Here is a 22,018-nt window from a genome sequence, read left to right on the forward strand (position 1 = left end):
TAGGTATCAAGCTAATTCTACCAATGACTAGCCAATCCTAGCGTTAGTATTGAGAACTCAACACTGACCCAATAGGCTAGGGCCCCAACACCACTAACCCATTCCATTTCAAATTGCGTTTCATCTTACGCCCCATTTAGGTGAACATTTATATGAAATGTTAACATTAGACTTAATCTGTTGTAGAGTGATATGTGCAGTTTCGCTGGCAGCAGCAGCTCTTTTTTTTTTTTCTATGATGTATTATTACTCTATAAAATGGAAATCTTTCCTAACTAGGATTCAATTAAGAGATACCAGAAGGCAAAAGATTATGCCAAAAAAGAACCTTCGTGATATTAGAAAAAAGGTGAAAGTACTTTAGATGTGGAAATTAAAAATAAACTGGGGATAGGATCTTTAAATAGGATGTTCTCAAGAGGGAATGGAGGAGGCTTCAGTGCTGCTTACATGTCCACAGTTGGTATTTCCAGCCCAAAATGCAGAAAATGTCTTCATAATGTTAATGCAAAATGATAAATGTCGGGAACATGTTTACCGATGTACTGGAAGTGTCTAGCATGCATAATGGCAATGGATCACATTCCCTACATTTCACCCAAGAAAATAGGGTGACAGAGTTGGGTCTGTGTCATGTTTCCATTTGAATTAAAGGTCTCTAATAAATGCACTCCAAAGATTAAATCATTTTAAATTGCTTTTGACACCTAACCAGATTTGGCTGGAACACTACCAACAGCAAAGCTGCTTTTTTGTTTATTTATTTGCTCTCATTTCACGGCTGAACTTATGCATTCCTACTTTACGAAGTTCTATCAAGTTCAGGCAGCTATTTCATGAAAATGCATGATCATCAGAGTACACAGTTAGTGATATTAGTAGATCAATGTATATTTCTTTTCCTGTTACTATCCAAAGATACAACCCTAGCTTAGGAGACAAGCAAAATGAGTATGTTCAATAATATTAGTCTGCATAAAAATATCTTAAGAAGCTAGGCCATTGTCATTAGTCATGATAAGAATGTCTCCTAGGATATGTAAGTCAAAAGAAAGTTTATGTGGCAGAATTATGTAAGGAAACTTACAATAGTGCCTGCCCACAAACCATGCAATTTGGAAACAGCCAAGAAACAAAACCATAGAGAAGGAGAGATAAATACAACATGTATTAGGGGTTATTATGCAACTACAAAGATTCAATATGACCCTGGAAATATAGCAAAAAATAGTTATGGAAAAGAAGCTATTTCTTATGCTCAGTAGCTAATTTTCAAACATATGTACCTGTATTTGAAACTTTGAGCATTTCACACATTTTTCTGTATCTGAAAAAAAAATGGATCCAGACTGATATTGTGTATCAATATAGCTGAAAACAGTCAATAAAAAGGTAGCCGAAAGCAAAATTCAAATAAGAATTCTAAAAAAGGATATTATTCTGGTTGCTGATAAAACATTTCTGATGTATACTTTGCTCATGTTGGAAAAGAATAATTTACTGTTCAATTTTCCTAGAAAGGATGAAATATCTATAAGATGATTTCATAAAATGTTTGATTAAGTAAAAGCTAGATTAAAGTGTCTAGGTCAAACTGTAAATATAATTAGAAACTTAAGAAATAATATATAACTCCATTATGAGAATATATATATTTCAATATCTAACAGTTAATTAAAAGTTTTCCACATAATTTATGATAAAAACATTGTATATTTTCATTTTAAAATGTTTAAGGGAATTGGATCTAGGAAAACAACACATATATTTTAATTCTCTATTCTGGAAAATTAAGAAATGCATACCCTTCAGGACAAATGTATTTAACATAAGGTGACACAAGAAAAGTATATCAAATTTCCTTATCCATGGGAACATAGATTAAATAGGAAATACCTGAACATATTCATATGATTTGAAGGGGAAGGAATGTTAAGATTATAGTGGTAGTACAAAAGTTCATATGTCCCAGTCCATAATTCATATATTATTATTTGAATATATATTGAATATATGACACAAATACATCTTCCCATTTGTGGGCATTTGACTGGGACTACCACATTTTATGTATATTTAAAGAAAACAAAATGAGAGTGCTAGAGACAGATTTAAATTATATGCAATAGACTTAGTGAATATATGGCCAAAACAGAATCATAATAATAATAGTTTAAATGTTGGGTGTAACTATAACATGGTCTAATTTATATTGAGGATAGAATATTTATAAATATTTAATCCAATTTCAACAAACATACATAATATCAAATTTCAAAATGCATGCTTTTCTCTTTTTGTTTTTTGTTTTGTTTTGTTTTTTAACTTACTGCTTTGTAAGTTCTCTTTTGTCCAGCATGTTTTCGAATTTGTTCTCCATTTGGCCCTGTTTCCACATGCATCGAATAGATAATGTCAAAGAAATCTTCAACCACAGCTACCCGCCGCAAAGACAGCTTCTCATCTACCCCTACACCATCCTGGAAACAAAACCAAAAAAAAAAAAAAAAAGACACAAAGTTAACACAGAGAGTGAATTAAAAACATTTTAATAAACTGAACCAAATCATCCAGATAGGAAATTCCAAAAACTGTGATTGAATATTGCATCATTTCATAAATTGTTTACATATAGAACTTTAAGAAACATGAAAAAAGGAGAAGCAAGATGGCGGAGGAGTAGGAGACCTGGATTTCAGCTGATCCCAGGAAGTCAGCTGGATAGGGATCAAACCATTCTGAACACCTACGAACTCAACAGGAGATCAAAGAAAAGAATAGCAGCAACTCTCTGAACAGAAAAGCGACCACTTTCTAGAAGGTGGGACATGTGGAGAAGTGAATCCAAGGCAATATTTGGGAGGATAAACGGCAGGGGAGTGGGCTTCCTATCGCCGCTTCTGGCAAGTGATAGAGCCGTGGAGCACAAAATCGGAACTTTTAGAAGTCGGCTCCACTGAGGGACATCACTCCAGTGGCTAAGCGGGGGGTGGAACCCTCGCTGGGACAGTGTGATCTCAGGACCCTTGGGGTCAAAAGAAGACTGGGGGTGCCTGAGGGCAGCAGAGCTCCAAGGTATCAGAGTGGGGAAGCCGGCTGCAGAGACGGAGCCAAGGAGCGGGCTCTCAGCTCAGGGTTGCCAAAAACCATGATCTGCGGCCCAGTCGGGCACCTGCTCTTCCAGGAGGGACCCGGCAAGCGGCAGATCCGGGGAGACTCCCCTTCCTCCCCCCGGGAGGAGCGGCTCAGGAGCACACTGCAGGGATCTGCTGGGTTTGGAGACTCCACACAGAGTCGGGTGCCAGAGATAGAAACCCTCGGTCACGGGCCTGGTGAGCACGGAGTGCGGCCAGACACCAGGGAGACAGGAGTGAATGCTTTTCTCTGGGGGCGCACTGAGGAGTGGGGCCCCGAGTTCACGGCTCCTCCAAGTGGAGATTGGGAGGCCACCATTTTCACTCTTGTCCTCCAAAGCTGTACAGAAAGCTTGCAGGGAACAAAAGCTACGAGAGCAAACCCCAGCAGATTACTTAGCCCAGACCAGACAAGGGCGGGGCAATTCTGCCTCCAGCAAAGACATTTGGGAACCACGGCAACAGGCCTCTCCCCCAGAATATCATCAAGAACAGCCAGCCAAGACCAAGTTTACCGATCAATGAGAACAGCAGAACTCCAGCACTAGCGGAATACAGCACATAGAATTCAAGGCTTTTTCCCCCTGATTCTTTAGTCTTTCAAAGTTAATTTTTTTAATTTTCTTTTTTTTTCTATTTTTTTTAATTTTTCTTTTTCCCTTTTTCAACCAACATCTTATCAATCCCTTTTTTAAAAATCTTCTTTATTTTTCATTTTAAGAGTCATATTCTATCCTTTCATAGTAGTTAACCTTATTTTTGGTGTATATATATATATATATATATATATATATATATATATATATATATATATATATGTTGTTCTCTCTTTAAAATTTTGGGATACAGTTTCTTCTAACAGACCAAAATATACCCTAAATCTCTAGTGTATGGCTTTGTTCTAGTCTCCTGCCTGATCACATTCTCTCCTTTTTTTTTAATTTCCCTTCTTTCTTTTTTCAACCAACTTCTTACCAATTCCTTTTATAAAATCGTTTATAATTTTCATATTTACAGTCATATTCCATCCCTTCATCATATTTACCCTTATTTTTGTACATATATAAGCTTTTCTTTCTTTAAAATTTTGGGAGGCAGTTTCTTCTAACAGACCAAAATACGCCCAAAATCTAGTGTGTGGCACTGATCTATTCACCAGCCTGATCATATCTGATCATATTCTTTATTTTTCTTTTTATCTTTTTCTTTTTCTTTTTTTTTTTCCTTTTTCTTTCTTTCCCTTTCTTTTCCCCCAGGTTCAGGTCTCTTCTGATTTGTTTAGTGTATATTTTGGGGGGTCATTGTTACCCTGTTAGCATTTTGTTCTCTCATTCATCTATTCTCCTCTGGACAAAATGACAAGATGAAAAAGTCACCTAAAAAAGAAGAACAAGGGGGCACCTGGGGTCTCAGTCTTTAAGAGTCTGCCTTCGGCTCAGGTCATGATGCCAGAGTACTGGGATCGAGTCCCGCATCGGGCTCCCTGCTCAGCTCCCTCTTCCACTCCCCCTGCTTGTGTACCCCCTCTTGCTGTGTTTCTCTCTGTCAAATAAATAAAATCTTGAAAAAAAAGAAGAACAAGAGGCAGTACCGACTGCCAGAGACCTAATCAATATGGACATTAGTAAGATGTCAGAACTACAGTTCAGAATGACGATTATAAAGATACTAGCTGGGCTTGAAAAAAGCATGGAAGATATTAGAGAAACCCTTTCTGGAGAAATAAAAGAACTAAAATCTAACCAAGTTGAAATCAAAAAGGCCATTAATGAGGTGCAATAAAAAACGGAGGCTCTAACTGCTAGGATAAATGAGGCAGAAGAGAGAATTAGCGATATAGAAGACCAAATGATGGAAAATAAAGAAGCTCAGAAAGAGAGAGATAAACAACTGGATCAAAAGGGCAGAATTCGAGAGATAAGTGACACCATAAGATGAAACTATTAAAATAATTGGGATCCCAGAAGAAGAAGAAAGAGAGAGAGGGGCAAAAGGTATATTGGCGCAAATTATAGCAGAGAACTTCCCTGATGTGGGGAAGGAAACAGGCATCAAAATCCAGGAGGCACAGAGAACCCCTCTCAAAATCAATAAAAATAGGTCAACACCCCAACATCTAATAGTAAAACTTATGAGGCACAGAGACAAAGAAAAAATCCTGAGGCAGCTCAGGCCAAGAGATCTGTAACCTACAATGATAGAAACATTAGACTGGCAACAGACCTATCCATAGAGACCTGGCAGGCCAGAAAGGACTGGCATGATATCTTCAGAGCACTAAATGAGAAAAATATGCAGCCAAGAATACTATATCCAGCTAGGCTGTCATTGAAAAGAGAAGGAGAGATAAAAAGCTTCCAGGACAAACAGAAACTAAAGGAATTTGCAAACACGAAACCAGACCTACAAGAAATTATTGAGAGGGGTCCTCTAAGCAAAGAGAGACCCTAAAAGTAACATAGACCAGAAAGGAACACAGACAAGGTACAGTAACAGTTACCTTACTGGCAAAACAATGGCATTAAATTCATATCTTTCAGTAGTTACCCTGAATGTAAATGGGATAAATGCCCCAATCAAAAGACACAGGCTATCAGATTGGATAAAAAAAACAAGACCCAGCAATATGCTGTCTGCAAGAGATTCATTTTAGACCCAAAGACACCCCCAGATTGAAAGTGAAAAACCATTTACCATGCTAATGGACACCAAAAGAAAGCTGGGGTGACAATCCTTATATCAGATAAATTAGATTTTAAACCAAAGACTATAATAAGAGTTGAGGAAGGACACTATATCCTACTTAAAGGGTCTATCCAAAAGGAAGACCTAACAATTGTAAATATCTGTGCTCCTAACATGGGAGCAGCCAATTATATAAGGCAATTAATAACAAAAGCAAAGAAACACATTGACAACAATACAATAATAGTGGGGGACTTTAACAGGCCCTCACTGAAATGGACAGATCATCTAAGCAAAAGATCAACAAGGAAATAAAGACTTTAAATGACACACTGGACCAAATGGACTTCACAGACATATTCAGAACATTCCATCCCAAAGCAACGGAATACACATTCTTCTCTAGTGCCCATGGAATATTCTCCAGAATTGATCACATCCTAGGTCACAAATCAGGTCTCAATCGGTACCAAAAGATTGGGATCATTCCCTGCATATTATCAGACCACAATGCTTTGAAACTAGAACTCAACCACAAGAGGAAAGTCAGAAAGAACTCAAATACATGGAGGCTAAAGAGCATCCTACTAAAGAATGAATGGGTCAACCAAGAAATTAAAGAGGAATTAAAAAAATTCATGGAAACCAATGAAAATGAAAATACAACTGTTCAAAATCTTTGGGATACAGCAAAGGCAGTCCTGAGAGGAAAGTATACAGCAATACAAGCCCTTCTCAAGAAACAAAAAAGATCTCAAATACACAACGTAACCCTACAACTAAAGGAGCTGGAGAAAAAACAGCAAATAAAGCCTAAACCCAGCAGGAGAAGAGAAATAATAAAGATCAGAGCAGAAATCAATGAACTAAAAACCAAAAGAACAGTAGAACAGATCAACGAAACTAGGAGCTCGTTCTTTGAAAGAATGAACAAGATTGATAAACCCCTGGCCAGACTTATCAAAAAGAAAAGAGAAAGGACCCAAATAAATAAAATCATGAATGAAAGAGGAGAGCTCACAACCAACACCAAAGAAATACAAACAATTGTAAGAACATATTATGAGGAACTCTATGACAGCAAATTAGATAATCTGGAAGAAATAGATGCATTCCTAGAGATGTATCAACTACCAAAACTGAACCAGGAAGAAATAGAAAATCTGAACAGACCTATAACCATTAAGGAAATTGAAACAGTCATCAAAAATCTCCCAACAAACAAAAGCCCAGGGCCAGATGGCCTCCCAGGGGAATTCTACCAAACATTTAAAGAAGAATTAATACCTATTCTCCTGAAACTGTTCCAAAATATAGAAATGGAAGGAAAACTTCCAAACTCGTTTTGTGAGGCCACCATTACCTTGATCCCAAAACCAGACAAAGACCCCATCAAAAAAAAAGAATTACAGACCAATATCGCTGATGAACATGGATGCAAAAATTCTCACTAAAATACTAGCCAATATGATCGAACAGTACATTAAAAGGATTATTCACCATGACCAAGTGGGATTTATCCCTGGGCTGCAAGGTTGGTTCAACATCCACAAATCAATCAGTATGCTACAATACATAAATAAAAGAAAGAACAAGAAACATATGATCCTCTCAATAGATGCAGAAAAAGCATTTGACAAAGTACAGCATCCTTTCTTGATCAAAACTCTTCAGAGTATAGGGATAGAGGGTACATACCTCAATATCATAAAAGTCATCTATGAAAAACCTACAGCGAATATTATTCTCAATGTGGAAAAACTGAGAGCTTTCCCCCTAAGGTCAGGAAAATGGCCGGGATGTCCACTGTCACCACTGCTATTTTCATAGTACTAGAAGTCCTAGCCACAGCAATCAGACAACAAAAAGAAATCAAAGGCATGTGAATCAGCAAAGAAGTCAAACTCTCACTGTTTGCAGATGATAGGATACCTTATGTGGAAAACCCAAAAGATTCCACCCCAAAACTGCTAGAACTCATACAGGAATTCAGTAAAGTGGCAGGATATAAAATCAATGCACAGAAATCAGTGGCATTCCTATACACCAACAACAAGACAGAAGAGAGACAAATCAAGGAGTCGATCCCATTTATAATTGCACCCAAAACCATAAGATACCTAGGAATAAATCTAACCAAAGAGGCAAAGAATCTGTACTCAGAAAACTATAAAATACTCATGAAAGAAACTGAAGACGACACAAAGAAATGGAAAAACGTTCCATGCTCATGGATTGGAAGAACAAATATTGTGAAGATGTCAATGCTACCTAGAGCAATCTACACATTCAATGCAATCCCCATCAAAATACCATCCACTTTTTTCAAAGAAATGGAACAAATAATCCTAAAATTATTGGAACCAGAAAAGACTCTGAATAGCCAGAGGAATGTTGAAAAAGAAAAGCAAAGCTGGCGGCATCACAATTCTGGACTTCCAGCTCTATTACAAAGCTGTCGTCATAAAGCTGGCACAAAAACAGACACATAGATCAATGGAACAGAACAGAGAGCCCAGAAATGGACCCTCAATTCTATAGTCAACTAATCTTCGACAAAGCAGGAAAGAATGTCCAATGGAAAAAAAGACAGTCTCTTCAACAAATGGTGTTGGGAAAATTGGACAGCCATATGCAGAAGAATGAACCTGGACCATTTCCTTACACCACACACAAAAATAGACTCAAAATGGATGAAAGACCTAAATGTGAGACAGGAGTCCATCAAAATCCTAAAGGAGAACACAGGCAGCAAGTTCTTTGACCTCAACCACGGCAACTTCTTCCTAGAAACATCACCGAAGGCAAGGGAAGCAAGGGCGAAAATGAACTACTGGGTATTCATCAAGATAAAAAGCTTTTGCACAGCAAAGGAAATGGGAGAAGATATTTGCAAATGACATATCAGATAAAGGGCTAGTATCCAAAATCTATGAAGAACTTATCAAATTCAACACCCAAAGAACAAATGATCCAATCAAGAAATGGGCAGAAGACATGAACAGACATTTTTCCAAAGAAGACATCCGAATGGCCAACAGAGAGATGAAAAAGTGCTCAACATCGTTTGGCATCAGGGAAATCCAAATCAAAACCTCAATGAGATACCACCTCACACCCATCAGAATGGCTAAAATTAACAAGTCAGGAAACGACAGATGTTGGCGGGGATGCGGAGAAAGGGGAAACCCTCCTACACTGTTGGTGGGAATGCAAGCTGGTGCAGCCACTCTGGAAAACAATATGGAGGTTCCTCAAAAAGTTGAAAATAGAGCTACATATGACCCAGCAATTGCATACAAATGTAGTGATCCGAAGGGGTACGTGTACCCCAATGTTCATAGCAGCAATGTCCACAATAGCCAAACTATGGAAAGAGCCAAGATGTCCATCAACAGATGAATGGATAAAGAAGATGTGGTACACACACACACACACACACACACACACACACACACACACACACACTGGAATATTATGCAGCCATCAAAAGGAATGAAATCTTGCCATTTGCAACAACGTGGATGGAACTAGAGGGTATTATGCTGAGCAAAATAAGTCAATCAGAGAAAGACATGTATCATATGATCTCACTGATATGAGGAATTCTTAATCTCAGGAAACAAACTGGGGGTTGCTGGAGTGGTGGGGGGTGGGAGGGATGGGGTGGCTGAGTGATAGACATTGGGGAGTGTATGTGCTATAGTGAGCGCTGTGAATTGTGTAAGACTGTTGAATCAGACCTGTACCTCTGAAACAAATAATGCAATATATGTTAAGAAAAGAAGAAGAATGTAGGAAGGGAAAAATGAAGGGGGAGTATTGGAGGGGGAGATGAACCATGAGACACTATGGACTCTGAGAAACAAACTGAGGGTTCTAGACGGGAGGGGCGTGGGGGGATGGGTTAGCCTGGTGATGGATATTAAAGAGGGCACACATTGAATGGGAAAAAAAAAGAATTATGCTAAACTCTAAAAAAAAAAGGAACATGAAGAAAGATATTTGGCATAGTGATCATGCTTACCCATAAGTAATGTCTTTTAAGTTTTATAATGACTTATTTGTAATCATCAGCATAACTTTCTTAAATTATTCCAAAATATATGTTAAGGCTTAGTAATTTTTATCACAATAATTTCATTCTAGATATTGATTCATTCATCCAATCAATATTTATTGAGTTGCTAGGTACTGGAAGTTGTTATTAGAGAAAGAAAAATAATATGGAATATCTATCCTTAAACATCATATAATCTAGGAAAGAAAGTATATCTACTATGTTATCAGATTGGACTAAGGGACAATAATTGTTCAAGGTTAAAAATGTGAGCTATAGAAATTATCTAGGTGTGCAGTTTGGATTCTCCACTCGGAAATTATATGTCTAGTGCAAACCATTTAAATTTCCCTAAATTTCAGCCTTCTCCAATTTCAGTTTTCTCAGTTGGCAAACAGAGATAGTAGAGCCCACTTCACAGAATTGTAAGAATTAAATGCAGTAACATAGGTAAAGGATTTGACCCAATGGTTGGTATAAAGTGAACACTGAACAATTGGTGACTCTTGTCATTTTGACAATCATGATAAAAATATAAGCAACATAATATAGGAGTTCAAAGAATAAAGATATCACCTCTGGGTGAAGTAACTTCTTGGAAGAAATTGAATTTGACGTGGGTGGGGATACACACAGTGTCTAAGCCATGGTTGTGCTGATGGGAAGTGTAACAAAGAGCCAAACCCTCCCATAAATGACAGAAAATAAGAAATGTATAAGAAAAGAATAAGAAATTGGAAATTAGACAAAAAAGAAATTTAATCTTTTATGAACAGGCTTCCTGTCTGCAAACAGAGATATGCATGCACGTGCATACACACACAATGTTCTTATTTGGACCCTGAGGCATAAACTGAAGTAACGTGACATAGCCATTAATGTTGGTAGACAGCATAAGAAGGTGATTCATCTGAGCAAAATCATTATGCAATCAATGAGTCAAATGGTGAAAGCCTCTTTGAACAGGAGTCCTGCCGACTGAGCTCACTGCAAAACTCAAAACAAATCACATGGTGCTTTTTCTTAGTTTGGCTTTTTTTTTTTTCTGATTTATAATAGGTCTCAGAACTAGCAGTGTCTGAGGCTATATATCCAAATAGCCATATATACATACATATGTATACATATATATGTGTATGTATATATATTTAAATAACTAAATATATATTTAAATAACATATATATTCAAATAAATATATACAAGTATTTATGAGTTGTATGTAAGGTCAAACTGCATGGTATCTCATCTCTGTTAAATCTGAAGCACTCCTTCACAATTACCTATGATGTATGTGATTCGTCATTAGGTTTTAGAACTCTCTCACTTCTCTCCTTTAACATTTTGAGGCATCTCTTCTATACTGGGCCCCATGGATAATCCCTTATTGCCTCGTGATGCAAGACCAATATGTAATGAAAGTACAGAGAAGCTGCATGAAGTGCGGCTATGACTAGCCCAAAAAACTGTTGTAGCTTAGTGTACAGTGCCTGGGAAACACTATTTCAGATGCCTACCCCTCGACCACCCTGGCCTACCCCCACTACTCAGAGAACATCTACTGTTCCTAGGCTAGAAATCCAAATTCTAACTCTACCCACCAGCAAAAACCACCTGCAAAATTTTGTCTTCTTTTCTCTCACTCATAAAATTTGTACAATTTCCTCTCAGTTCCTTTGCTGGGTAACCAGAAACATAGTAATGTTGTACAGTTAATAAACTGTGAGTGATGTAGGAATCACAGCCTACTTATTTATTCTTTCAACAAGTATCCCAGAAAGACTAAATACTGCCAAGCCCTCTACTAGGTGCTGAAGTTACCAAGGTCAGCTGACTTCTCAAAAGAAAAAATGGAGGTCAGAAGGCAATAGTACAATATATTCAAAATGCTGAATATAAAAACAAAAACAAAAAAACCTGTGGGTGCCTGGGTGGCTCAGATGGTTAAGCGTCTGCCTTCGGCTCAGGTCATGATCCCAGGGTCCTGGGACCGAGTCCCACATCAGGCTCCCTGCTCCTTGGGAGCCTGCTTCTCCCTCTGCCTCTCTCTCTCTCTCTGTCTCTCATGAATAAATAAATAAAAAAAAGTTTAAAAAAAAACCAAAAAACCTGCTAAACAAGAATTTTATATCCAGAAAAATTACTTTTCCAAAATTAAGGTAAGGTAAAGACATTCCCAGATAAACAAAACAGAGAATTCAATGACTGTAGAGAAGAGAAATTTATTCCCCCATAGTCCTGGAAGCCAGAAGTCGAAATCCAAAGATGTTGGCAGAGCTGCACTCCCTCTGGAAGCTCTAGGGGCAAATCCATTCTTTGCCTCTTCTAGTTCCTGTGGTTGCTAGCATTCCATAGCTTGAGGCCATATCACACTACCTTCTCGTCTTTGGTGTATCTCTCCTCTATGTGTGTGTGTGTCTGTGTGTGTGTGTCTGTGTGTGTGTGTGTGTGTGTGTGCGTCTCTCTCTCTCTCTCCTAATGACTCATCTTATCTGAAAGCGTTTAAAGCCCAACCAGATAATCCAAGTTAATCTCTTCACTCAATATCCTTAACTTAATTACATCTACAAAGACTCTTCTTCTAAACAAGGTAACATTTACAAATTCCAGAGATTAGGACTTGAAATCTTTTTTTTTTTTTTTTTGAGGGAAAGTGGGGTGGGGTGTGAGGGGTGGGGAGGAGGTGAGGGGAAGAGGTAGAGAGAAAATCTTAAGCAGGCTCCTCACCCAGAGTGGAGCCCGACCCAGGGCTCAATCTCACAATCCTGAGATCATGACCTGAGCTGGAATCAAGAGTCAGACTCAACCAACTGAGCAACCCAGGCGCCCCAGAACTTGAAGTCATTAGATGGTCATTATTTAACTACATGCAGTTATGAATTAGAGTACAGAAGGTACAAGTTGTGCTACGGGAACATATATTGGAAATGCTTCACTATTGGTGGTTAATAGTCAATATTCTTTCAAGAAATCATATGTTCAGTGTTAAGATAATATTGAAATCACATACATTGGGGAAGGGAGGTCATCTGCTATCATTCTGTCACATAGACCTGCTTACTTGCAATTGTAATTAAGCTCAATTCACATCCACACTCTTATTAAAACTCCAAAATGCCTTCGGGGGTTGGGCCTACAATGGAAGTGAGCCAAGTATTTGTGGTAAGAAAATAAGGAGTAATGAAGCCCTTCAGGAAGTGGGAGAAATATATTCAATGAGCTTGGAGCTTAACATACTTCAAATACCATGGGGTGCCTGGGTGGCTCAGTGGGTTAAGCCTCTGCCCTTGGCTCAGGTCATGATCTAAGGGTCCTGGGATCAGCCCCTGTGAGGCTCCTGCACAGCAGTCTGCTTCTCCTTCTCCCTCTCCCCCAACCCCGTCCTGCCGCTTGTGCCTCTCTCTCTCAAAAAAAAAAAAAAAAAAAATCTTTAAAAAACATACTTCAAGCACCATAAAAAGAAAGACATTCACAAACAGACATGTTATAGTGGAAATGTTGAATGCCAAAGACAAACTCTCAAAACCAACAAGAGATAAGTAACTTACCAACCTTTGAGGAAACCCAAATAACAATTCCATGCTTATAGACATGCTTTATAATAAATAGTAAAAGGAAGTTTTCCAGGATAAAACTAAGTGGCAAGTGACATCAAGCAGTAATCCAAATACAAATGTAGCTACTAAGAGCTTCAGTAAAAGTAGGTAAAGATAAATAAATAAATAAATAGATAGATAGCAAGCCAAATACAATATAATTACTTATTCTTTTTTAAAGATAATAATTGAGTCATTTTTATTTATTGTTTTCTTTATTAATCTACAATCCTTCCTCAGTTATAAAAAAATAGTAGACTGTGTTGCAAGAGGTGGGCCAGAGCCAGATCATGAAGACAGACAATGAATATATAACAGGTACATTGCCATAAGGGAAAATATACACAGCACAACTTATATCTTGTTGCTATTACTGATAATAAAATTAATTTCACAGTCTCAAACATGGGGGTCTCATTTTTAACAAGCAACACCTTAAGGGATTTTCAAATATTTTCTTTAAATCTCTACCATCATCTTTTGAGGTGAGAACAGTAATACTCAGAAGTTATGTAAACTTCCCAAAGACTCACAGTGATTACTAAAGCTGAGTAACATAGCTTTTTTTTGAAAGAAAGAAAATCCTGTTTATCCTAAAACTACACTTGGACATATCCCACACAGATATAACTGGTGGTTATTTTACTAAGGATTCCACAAAAGGTTTTTTAACCCATAGTGGTGATGAAATAATCTATATTTGCAATTAAACATAGCAAGATATATAATTACAATACTAGAGAACAAGAAAGATTGAAGATTAAATATTCACCTTGAATATTGATTCTTTGGGAATTGACTGATTTAAAAGGCAACTGACTAAAATAATATGTAAATAATTGTATTACTGGTATAATAACATACATAAATGTAATAAATTTGACAATGACAGCACAAAAAAGGCAGTAACAAAGTGATATTGGAGTCTGGAGTAAAGAAATAACAGAATGATAACTCAAATCCACAGGTAGAAAGAAAGAGAACCAAAAAGGTTAATAAGAAGGTTAACATCAAAAACTCTATAAATATATGCTTTCCTACTTTCTTCTTCTAGCTTTTGAAAGACATAGCATTATATAAATAATTATCAGACTATAATATTGTGAGATTATTGATATATCTGGATATTATATATATAAATCATAGAATTAAAAAGTGAGAAAACTGAGCTCTTTAGGAGTAAAGTTTTATATTGGATTATAACTAAATCAGTATATATCTGAAGTAGATTCTGATAAGTTAAAACATATATTGTAGTTCCTAAAGTAACTCCAAAATTTAAAAATATATAATTTCAAAATTAAAGGAATTAAGATTTTATAAGGGAAAATATGTACTTAATAGAAAAAAAGCCAACAAAGGAAAATTAAAGGAAAAAAGACATGAAATATACAGATAATAAAGCAAAATCACCAATATAAATTCAATCACATCAATAACATTAAACATGAATGGACTAAGGAATCCAAACAAAAAGAATTGGTTAAAAACAACATCCTATTGTATATTATCTAGAGGAGTAACAATTTTGGTTCAAAGATGCGGATAGGGGGCAGGGTGCCTGGGTGGCTCAGTCAGTTAGGCATCTAACTCCTGGTTTTGGCTCAGGTCATGATCTCAGGGTTGTGAGATGGAAGCGGAGTCTGCTTGAGATTTTTCTCTCTCTCCCTCTCTCTGCCTCCCCCACCCCCTGGCTCACACTCATAAGTAAATAAATAAATAAATAAATAAATAAATAAATAAATAAATAAATAAATAAATAAAATCTTTTAAAAAAGATGCAGATAGGATGAAGGTAAAAAGCTGCATTATGAAATTAAGAACAACAACAAAAAGAGCTGGAATCGCTATATTAGTATTAGAGAACAGAGTTTAAATAAACCAACAACAAATGTTACTAACAACAAAGAGGAAAATTTCATAATAATAAAAGGGTCAATTCACCAGCAAGATAAAATAATTATATATGCACCAAAAACCAAAATTCCAAGTAGCGTGTGCACACACACACATTGTTTAAGCAAAAACTGACAGTATTAACAGGCGAAATTGACAATAATAGAGACTTCAAAACTCTATTTTCAAAAATGAATAACAAGGGAGAATATGATCAAGGAAAAGAAGACTGAACAACACTATAAAAAATAAACCTAACAGACATACATAGGACATCCCACACAACAGAAACAAAACACTCTCCATGACAGACCATATCTCAGCCTAAAAGAGGTCTCAATAAGATGTAAAGGACTGAAATATGTTTTATATGTTTTCTGATCAAAATGGAATTAAATTACAAATCAATGACAGAAGGAAAATAGGGAAATCTACAAACATGAAGAAATTAAACAACACACTTCCCAAAACCAATGAGTTAGAGGAGTCAAAAGGAAAATTAAAATATACTTTGAGATGAACAGAAACAGAAACACAAAATATCAAAAACAGTATTTCAAGGGAATTTATAACTGTAACTGCGTATTTTAAAAAATAACATACTTATCTTTCCACCTTATATAACTAGAAAAAGAGTAAACTAAAACCAAGCAGAAGAGGGGAAATATTTTTAAAGAGGAGAAATAAATTAGATAATAGAAAACAATGGGCAAAAACAGCAAAACCAAAGTACAGTTTTTGAAAATATATTTTTAAAAGACAAAACTTTAGCTGTATTAACCAAGATTAAAAGAGAGAAGACACAAATTACTAAAACCGAGAATGAAAGAAGGAACATCACTACTGATCTTATAAAAATAAAAAAGGATTATAAGAAATAGCATAAACAACTCTATGATAAATTAGATAACTATATAAAGTGAACAATTTCTAGAAAGATACAAATTATTGAAATTGAGTGGAAAAAATGGAAAATTTGAATAGGCCTACCACAAGTAAAAGAGATAAAATTAGTAACTTAAAAAAATTCTTACAAAGAAAAGCCTGGGCCCAAAAGGTTTCACTGGACCAAACATTCAAGAATGAAGGCCAGTTTATCACTAACTCTTTGGGAAAAAAAAAAAAAGATGAGACATTTCCCAAATAATTCTATAAAGCCAGAGTTACCCATATACCAAAACCAAACGTATTACAAGAAAAGAAAACTATGGACCAATATATTTTATGAATATAGATGTAAAAAACTTCAACAAAACACTAGCAAACCAAATCTAATAATATATATATACATATATGTAAATTATTATATACCATTACCAAGTAGGATAATCCCAGGTATGCAAGGTTGATTTAACATATAAAAATTAATTACTGTAATACACCATATTAAAGAATAATGGACAAAAAGCATATACTCACCTCAATAGTTGCAGAAAAAACATTTAACAAAAGCCAACATATTTTCCTAAGAAAAACTCTTAGTGAACCAGAAATAGAAAGGAATTTTCTCAATATGATAAAGGGCATCTACAAAAACCCTACAACTGATAGGCATTTAATGATGAAAGATTGAATGCTTTCCCTCTAAGGACAGGAGGAAAACAAGAATGTCTGCTCTAGCCACTTCTATTTAACATTTTACTAGAAGCACTAGTCAGGGGAATCAGAAAAAAAAAAAGGAGGGGGGAGGAAAGGCACCTAGTTGAACAGGAGGAAGAAAAACTATTTCTATTTGTAGATGACATGATCTTGTATGTAGAAAATTCTATAAAATCCTCCAAATAACTATTAAAACTAATAAGTGATTCCTTAATTTCTCTTTCTTCTCTCTTGTTGGTGGTGTATAGGAATGCCACTGATTTCTGTGCATTGATTTTATATCCTGCCACTTTACTGAATTCCTGTATGAGTTCTAGCAGTTTTGGGGTGGAGTCTTTTGGGTTTTCCACATGAAGTATCATATCATCTGCAAAGAGTGAGAGTTTGACTACTTCTTTGCCGATTCAGATGCCTTTTATTTCTTTTTGTTGTCTGATTGCTGAGGCTAGGACTTCTAGTACTATGTTGAATAGCAGTGGTGATAGTGGACATCTCTGCCATGTTCCTGACCTTAGGGGAAAAGCTCTCAGCTTTCCCCATTGAGAATGATATTCGCTGTAGGTTTTTCATAGATGGCTTTTATGATATTGAGGTATGTGCCCTCTATCCCTATACTCTGAAGAGTTTTGATCAAGAAAGGATGCTGTACTTTGTCAAATGTTTTTTCTGCATCAAGCTACCATATGACCCAGCAATTGCACTACTGGGTAGTTACCCCAAAGATACAAATGTAGTGATCTGAAGGGGTACGTGCACCCCGATGTTTATAGCAGCAATGTCCACAATAGCAAAACTATGGAAAGAGCCAAGCTGTCCATCAACAGATGAACGGATAAAGAAGATGTTATATATATATATATATATATTTCAACATCACTAACCATCAGGTAAATGCAAATCAAAACCACAATGAGATATCACTTCATACCTGTTAGAATGGCTATTATCAAAAGGACAATATATAGAAGATAGTAGGAAGGGTAAAATGAAGGGGGGGGAATTGGAGGGGGAGACAAACCATGAGAGACTATGGACTCTGAGAAACAAACTGAGGGTTCTAGAGGGGAGGGGTGTAGGGGGGTGGGTTAGCCTGTGATGGGTAATAAAGAGGACACATATTGAATGGAGCACTGGATGTTATATGGAAACAACGAATCATGGAACATTACATCAAAAACTAATGATGTAATGTATGGTGATTAACATAACATAATAAAATTTTTAAAAAAAGAACTAATAAGTGAGGTCAGCAAAGTTAAGTTTCAAAATCAATAACAAAAAGCAATTGTATTTCTTTTCATTAGCAATAAAAATTTAAAAATGAATTAGAAAAATAATTTCATTTACAATAATACAGGGGCACCTGGATTGCTGAGTCGGCTAAGTGTCTGACTCTTGATTTCGTCTCAGGTCATGATCTCAGGGTCATCTAATTGAGCACCACTTCAAGCTCCATGCTGGGCATGGAGCCTACTGAAGATTCTCTCTCTCCCTTTTCCTCTGCCCTTCCTCACCCTGCTCATGCTCTCGCTCTCTCTCTCTCTCTCTCTCTCTCTATATATATATATATATATATATATATATATAATAAATTAGAATACAAGGTATAAATTTAGACACAAAGTTAACAAAAGAAGTACAAGGCTTGTACATGAAACCTACAAAACATTGTTAAAAAACATTTTTAATGAACTAAATAAATGGAAAGATATCCTCTATTCACAGACCACAGGATTGATATTGTTAAGATGGTAATATTCAAAAAACTTATTTACAAAGTCAATGTAATCCCTATTTAAAAATTCTAGCTAGCTTTTTTGCAGAAATTGACAAGTTAAAAATCATATGTAAATGCAAGGTGCTCAGAACAGCCAAAATAATCTTTTAAAAGAAGAAATTTGGAGGTCTCCTACTTCTTGATTTCAAAACTTACTATAAATCTTACATAATAGCATGATACTGGGCATGAGAATAGATATATAGATCGACGGCAGAGAACTGAGATTCCGGAGATAAACCCTTATACTTATTTTCAATTCATTTTCAACGTGAGTGTCAAGACAATACAGTGGGAAAAAAATAATCTTTTCAATAAATGATACTGGGACAACCGGATACCCACATTAAAAAGAATGAAGTAGAATCCTTATCTCACACCATACATAAAAATTAAGTCAAAATGCATCATAGATCTAAATGTAGAAGCTAAAACTTAAGATAAACACACACACACACACACACACACACACACACACACACACACACACACAGGAGTAAATGTTTTTAAACTTGGGTAAGGCAAGGTCCTCTCAGTTATAAACCCCAAAGCAAAAGCAACAAAAGAAAAATTAATTGAACTACATTAAAATTAAAATACTTTATGCTGAAATGATACCATCAAAAAAATGAAATGACAACCCACAGAAATGGGAGAAAACATTTGAAAATCATAAGTCCAATAAGGGGTTAATATCCAAAATATATAAAGAAACATTCAACTCAATAGCTAAAAAACAAACAATCCAACTAAAAAATGGATAAAGGATCTGAATCAGCATTTTCCCAAAGGAAGCACCCATGAAAAGGTGCTCAACATCACTAACCATCAGGTACATGCAAATCAAAACCACAATGAGATATCACTTCATACCTGTTAGAATGGCTATTATCAAAAGGACAAGAAATCAGTGTTGGTAAGCATATGCAGAAAAGGGAACACTTCATTGCACACTGCTGGTGGGAATATAAACTGTTGCAAAACTATGAAAAACAGTATAGAGATTCCTCAAAAAATTAAAAATAGAACTACCCTATGATCCAGCAATTCCACTTCTGGACTCATCCAAAGGAAACAAAAACACTAACTCAAAAATATACATGCACCTCCATTTTCACTGCATTATTTACAATAGCTAAGACATGAGAGCAACTTAAGTATCTGTTGATGAATGAATGGATAAAGAAAATGTGGTCATATGTATGTATGCCACATTTTGTGCTACCACATAATTGTGCTATTATGTGCACACACACACACACATATACACACTGGAATATTATTCAGCCACAAGAAGGAAGAAAATCTTGCCACTTGCAACAGGGTGGATGGACCTTGAGGGCATTATGCTAAGAGAAATAAGACAGAGAAAGACAAATACCATAGGATTTCACTTATATGTGGAATCTTAAAAAGCAAGCAAATAAAAAACAAAACTCACAAACAGAGAGATTGGTGGTTGCCAGAGTCAGGAAGTAGGGAGTGGATAAAATGGGTAAAGATGGTCAAAAGTGTTAAGGTATAAACTTCTAGTTATAAAATAAATAAATCCTGGAGATGTAATATATGGAATTGTTACTATAGATAAAAATACTATATTATATATTTGAAATTGCTAAGATCTTAGAGGTTCTAAGTACAAATCTAAAAAAGATTTGTAACCGTGGTGGTGGATGTTAACTAGACATATTGTGGTGATCATTTATATATATATATTATATATATATATAATATATATAATCATTTTAACCATATAATCATTATAACCATATAATCATTATATATCTATATCAGAATCATTATGTTGTACACCTAAAACAAAGAAATTATAAAGATTTTGAGTAAACATTTCTCCAAAGATGTTTAAATGGCAAAGCACAAGAAAATACGATCAACATCATTAGTAATCAGGGAAACGTAAATCAAAATTTCAATGAGATACTACTTCACATTGACTAGGATTGCTATAACCAAAAATAAGTACAGGCAAAGATATGGAGAACTTAGAACTCTCATGCATTGCTGGTGGAAAAGCAAAATGATGCAGGAGCTTTGGAAAGTTTGACAGTAACTTGAAATTTTAACATAGACTTACCAGATGACTTAATAAGGCCTAAGCATGTATATATTCAAGAGAAATGAAAACATACAACCACACAAAATAAATTGTACAAAATACAGCAACATATTCATTACAACCAAAAAGTAAAAACAATTAAAATGCCCCTGATTTTTTTGTTCCGTAACTGGAACGGCATATCTCCTACTCCCCTTTACCCATTTTGCCCATCTCTCTAACCCCCTTCCTTTTGTCAACCACCAGTTTGTTCTCCATATTTATAGGTCTGATTCTGCTTGTTTGTATGTTCATTTTATTTTGTTTTACGGATTTCACATGAGTGAAATTATATGGTATCTGTCCTCAGTCTGACTTATTTCACTTGACATAATACCATCTATTACCATTTGTGACAACATACATTTTAATTTCAAAGATGCAAAAAAAAAAGAGTTCATACAATGCAATTCTAACAGTCCACAAACCCATAAATGTAAAGTGGAAATGGGAAGGGCTCAATCATCAAGGCTTATACTGATGTGTTGGTATATGTTTACCAATTGTCTCCCCCCAAACACATAAGGTTTTTATAAATTTTAATAATATAAATATGTGTAGCATACAACTTATAAACAATAGCTAAATGGGTAATATTTTTATTGTAAATTCCATATAGACAACTAATTCTCACAGAATGTTTTCATTGACTTGTGTTGAACTCTTGTTCAGTAAACCAACCTATTATTTTAGTTGAACTAGGATACGTCAAATGGAATTTCATTGCAGACTTCTTCCTAATAAGTTTTTTTATAATTTAAGATGGTATGTACTCTACTGTTGTACTATTTCTCCCTTGTATAAATTTTATTAAACTGAAACTTCTTTCAGGTTCAGCAGTATGGCAATAAACAAAACAGTAAATCCAGCTCTGATTTGTGGTATTTCCTGATTTTTGTGGTGTAAGTACTTCCATCAAGGCATACTTCAAGATACTAATGTGAAGTCACTGAGCCCAGAGTTAGGAAGAGATGCACAACAGCATACCATTATGTGGTATTTTTTTAAAGATTTTTATTATTTATTGAGAGAGAGAGAGAGAGAGGATGATAGAGAGCATGAGAGGGAGGAGGGTCAGAGGGAGAAGCAGACTCCCTGCTGAGCAAGGAACCCAATGCGGGACTCGATCCTGGGACTCCAGGATCATGACCTGAGCC

The 22,018-nt window shown here is 35.7% G+C and overlaps 1 protein-coding gene across 11 annotated transcripts in view; it reads right to left on the reverse strand.

Annotated features, from left to right (window-relative positions):
- Window positions 1-22,018, reverse strand: part of NOL4 (nucleolar protein 4) — a 412,809-nt gene that overhangs the window by 313,871 nt on the left and 76,920 nt on the right. For 9 of the 11 annotated variants that reach the window (XR_003517122.2, XR_003517123.2, XM_027577287.2 and 6 more), the window contains one exon: window positions 2,331-2,480. Coding sequence is in view for 8 of the 11 variants with exons in the window: in XM_027577287.2 (XP_027433088.1) it covers window positions 2,331-2,480 (150 nt within the window). In the remaining 3 variants the exon portion in view is untranslated. Of the gene's footprint in view, window positions 1-1,286; window positions 1,350-2,330; window positions 2,481-22,018 lie in introns of those variants that run through there. The other 2 variants (XM_035724043.1, XM_027577293.2) reach the window with 2 other exon arrangements.

The sequence above is a fragment of the Zalophus californianus genome, chromosome 14 (genome assembly GCF_009762305.2).
Source record: "Zalophus californianus isolate mZalCal1 chromosome 14, mZalCal1.pri.v2, whole genome shotgun sequence".
In the NCBI taxonomy this organism is placed as follows: Eukaryota; Metazoa; Chordata; class Mammalia; order Carnivora; family Otariidae; genus Zalophus; species Zalophus californianus.